At 44.6% G+C, this 3,716-nt stretch overlaps 1 protein-coding gene across 1 annotated transcript in view; it reads right to left on the reverse strand.

Moving 5' to 3' along the window:
* Positions 1 to 503: 503 nt before the first annotated feature.
* LOC139916833 (chemokine-like protein TAFA-2) overlaps positions 504 to 3,716 on the reverse strand; it is a 60,960-nt gene continuing 57,747 nt past the window's right edge. Inside the window, exon 5 of the mRNA XM_078288348.1 lies at positions 504 to 1,361. Coding sequence (XP_078144474.1) covers positions 1,350 to 1,361 — 12 coding nt within the window. The 3' untranslated portion in view covers positions 504 to 1,349. The remainder of the gene's footprint in view (positions 1,362 to 3,716) is intronic.

The following is a 3,716-nucleotide window of genomic DNA, read 5'->3' on the forward strand; positions in this document are numbered from 1 at the left end:
GGAGTTGACGAACACAGTGGGTGAACTTGTGAGGGTGTTATCCAGCTTTTAACATTTCTCTTTCTGTCTCAAACAGAAGGCCAGGAGTCCCACAGAAGTCATTGACAATGCTAACAGCTGCATACATTCAATGTGACACCATGAAAAGGCTTTTGCTCTTAGTTTCAATGCTTTTTTTGTATGCAGTATCTGGAGTATACAGTACTACCAGAAGTCTTGATCTGGAGCACTTGAAACACTTTGCCCTGAATGAATTAAATAATTTCTAAGTTGAATATTGTGATTCTCTAAGTGCTTGTGTACTATTCTCCTCACAAAGTCTTGTGCCCAGGCTGAAACAAGATGGCAAAGGTTTTCTCTTTCTTTTGAAATGGTTTTATTCATTTCATATAATACTGACACATGTACTCAATAGCGGTTAACAGGCGTTTAAAAACACAGATATTAAAACCATTAGAGCATCAATGTATTTTTAGCCCAGTTGATTCCATGGACCAGTTTTTTACACGTTTACATGTTTCAATATACTGTACCATAACATCTACTTGGTATTAGTCTAACCTCACCCCTGAAAAGGTTTTGTCCTTTGTCCAAGAAAAAAAAAAAAAATACAGTAGACTGACAAACTGTCTTGGTTGGTTCTGTAAAATGAAAGAGAAACGTTCTCCCCCAATTTAAAAAATGGCATGTGGTAAGCAATAAACTATGCAAGGTAAAATATTCTCGTGGAGGTGAAAGCTAACAAAAAAATACTTCAGGACATGTTCAGCATGAGATGAACATGAGAGCCATTTTGACAGCGTCAAGTGTGTCGCATGTGGCACAGTCAAATGTGTCATTCAGGCTGGATGAGGCAGCCATTCTGGATCCACTCTCTTTTTGTAGTCAAGTTGGTAACAAAGGATAAATCACTAAAATCCAGATCCCCTTGATTCCCATTATGTATATGGAACACGACTAAGCTGTAGAAGAGAGACAAAGGGTACAGATTGCTGTAGAGAAAGTTGGTGTTTTTTGTAGTCATCTAATCCCGATGGTGTTTCAGTTTATAGTTCAGTTTGTAGTAGTTGTAGTTTGTAGTTGCAGTAAAGGAGTGGGTGATGGAGTCCTCTGCAGGAAAGCACTAGAGACCCTCGGTAGTGTTTAAAGTGATGGCAGGCAGTGTTAGAGTCCTGTCTCTCTAGCCACCATTACTTGGATATTCCACAGAAAAAGAAAACAATTGCTGGATCCTCATGGACGCCCCACTGAGTGCATATCCTCACTTTTGATAGGTCCATTGTGCTGCATAAGTCCCTCCCCCATCCTTTTCCTCTGTCTCGTCTTCTGGTAGCAAGGGTTGGGCAGGACTATCGGGTCACCTGAAACGGGAAGGACAGCAGTAGGTCAAAACTCACAAAAAACATGTTATAAAGTCTCCTGCAGCAGTCAGACTCAGTCAAGGTCGCAGAAAAGAGCAATATGATGGTATCTATGGAGCCAGTGGTGGCAGCACATGTCAGCAGATGGTTTTAAATAATGCAGTACGGCGCAGCACAGTGCGCTATTTGGAAACAATGGGAAGTGGTTCTTGTTGGGGGAACACTGGCAACATGGCTAGTATGGTTCTCCTCTCTTCTGGCAAGAGACTAAACAAGACGCAGCTTGAGTCATGGCAGCCGGCCCACAATGCCTCACTCTCAGCGCCTGGCCCGGTGCCATGTCATTTCGTCTCTTTGTCCAGACGAGCGCTCTAATCACACAGTCAGTCTCTCTATCTCGTCTCTCCCTCTTTCCATTTTCTTTGCTCATACACTCACTTTTGGTTTATTTCAGGCTATTAGGAGACATTTTCTACCTGCCAACTACCAAATTCACACACAAATGACTCCATAACTGCCAGTGCTTGGATATGTAATAGACCTCACTCTCTAAGGCTGTTTTTCCTCTGTTTTCCTCCATCTCTTTCTCAGATATTCCGTTTCCCTGTGGCTTTCTCTCTATACCCTCACCCATGCTATCCCTCCCGCATTTCCACAGGAGTCAGTCTTTTGTCCTGCCCAGGTGCCAGCTAACAAAGCGTGACGGCCAGCCATCACCTAGAGAGCTCTACAGCAGCCTTTCCTCTATGCTGGTAGCTCCCATCGAGTCCGTTCTACTATATCTGCTCTCGATGGCTCCGGGCCACCCTTCCTGGGCCCGCTCCCATTGCCTTCGGGCGTCTACTCCTGTGCCTGATCAAAGAGTCTGCAGGCGTTTGCCGTCAAGCCAGTTCAGTATGCACGCACACAGCTGCTATGCTTTTAGGTACTAACTCAAAGTCCCCTTAGGTGTTCATCCCGTGCCTGTTTATATATGCCTGTAGGTGGCTGTTTCTGTGCCCATTTCGAAAGCGGCTTTAGATAGTTAGATCTCAATTTACAAAGCTCACATGCTGTGCTAAAGTGACATCTCCATGGGCCTTTTAGGCCATTGATCATAGTGCCATGATGGCTACTTTTCTATTGCTATTTGAACGGCCTTTAGCTGTCCATCCCAGTGGCCAATCATATGGCCCCAAGGCAGATGTCCCCTTCACTCATCCATGAGACACATTCTCTGTGACTATCACTTAGGCACAGCTTTCAAACAGAAAAGGAAACAATGGCAAGTCAATAATTGAGTAGTTTGATATTGCTTTGTTTTTTCTTTTTGTTAAAAAACTGGAAGCTGCATCAAATTACATATAAAATGCCAAGTAGACCTTGATTCAGTGTTAGCGCTATTAGTCCTGTTTCTACCAAGGGAAAAAATACTTGCATAATACCTTGCCTAAAGAGGTTTGTAGTGCTTGCAGTGTGCCACATCTAATGAATGTTGATTTAAGCTAGCCATACAGGTAGTGACACATACAAGCACAGCCCGCGCCCTTTGTGTGTAAATGTGTGCATATGACTGTGTGTGTCTGCGTGCATGCGTGTGTGTGTGAGTGTGTGTGTGGGTGTGTGTGTGTGTGTGAATGAATGTGCACATGCACTTGTGCCTATGAGTCTTTACAGTATTACAGTATGTGCTTGTGCCTGTTGTCTGATAGGTCTGTAGCTTGGCAGCATGGCCGCCTCTGCCTGCTCATCCATATGATATTATTTGGCATTGATCGAGCTGTCTTCTATCCCCTCCCCTTCTCCTCCCTCTCTCCTCCCCGTCTCCTCCTCTGCTCTGCTCCTGGCCAGGGATGGAGGGAGGATGGAGAGGGCAAAACCCTCTGTTATGTTTTCGACCGTTCTGTTTACCTAAGCACAAGCATTAGCTCTCTGTCAGCTCACAAGTTCCAACATTCTTGCTTTCAACTGTTTTCTTTATTCTTTTATATTTACATCACCTCTGCCTTCAGCCTCTCTCCTCTGCTTTTCACCTCTGTTATTTTTTTCCATCTCTTCCTCATCCATCTCCCCTTCCCCTCTCTTCCTCTTAGCTGCTCTCCATCTCTCTCTCTCTCATCCTCCTTCTCTCTCACTCCATCGTCAATTTCAATTTACGAGCGGGCCTTAATGGGACTATAAGAGAACGCTCGATGCTATTGATCTGGACGCCTGCGCATCTTGACCTCAGCGTACTACACCAGAGGGAAAAAAAGCACACTTTTCATTATCAGGCAAACACGACATCAGGAACACTCACACTGTGTCCCCCACACACACACGCACACACACACAAACACAGGCACACACACAGATCATCGCTCAAAGACCTGGATG

This window comes from Centroberyx gerrardi, chromosome 14 (genome assembly GCF_048128805.1).
Source record: "Centroberyx gerrardi isolate f3 chromosome 14, fCenGer3.hap1.cur.20231027, whole genome shotgun sequence".
Lineage (NCBI taxonomy): Eukaryota > Metazoa > Chordata > Actinopteri > Beryciformes > Berycidae > Centroberyx > Centroberyx gerrardi.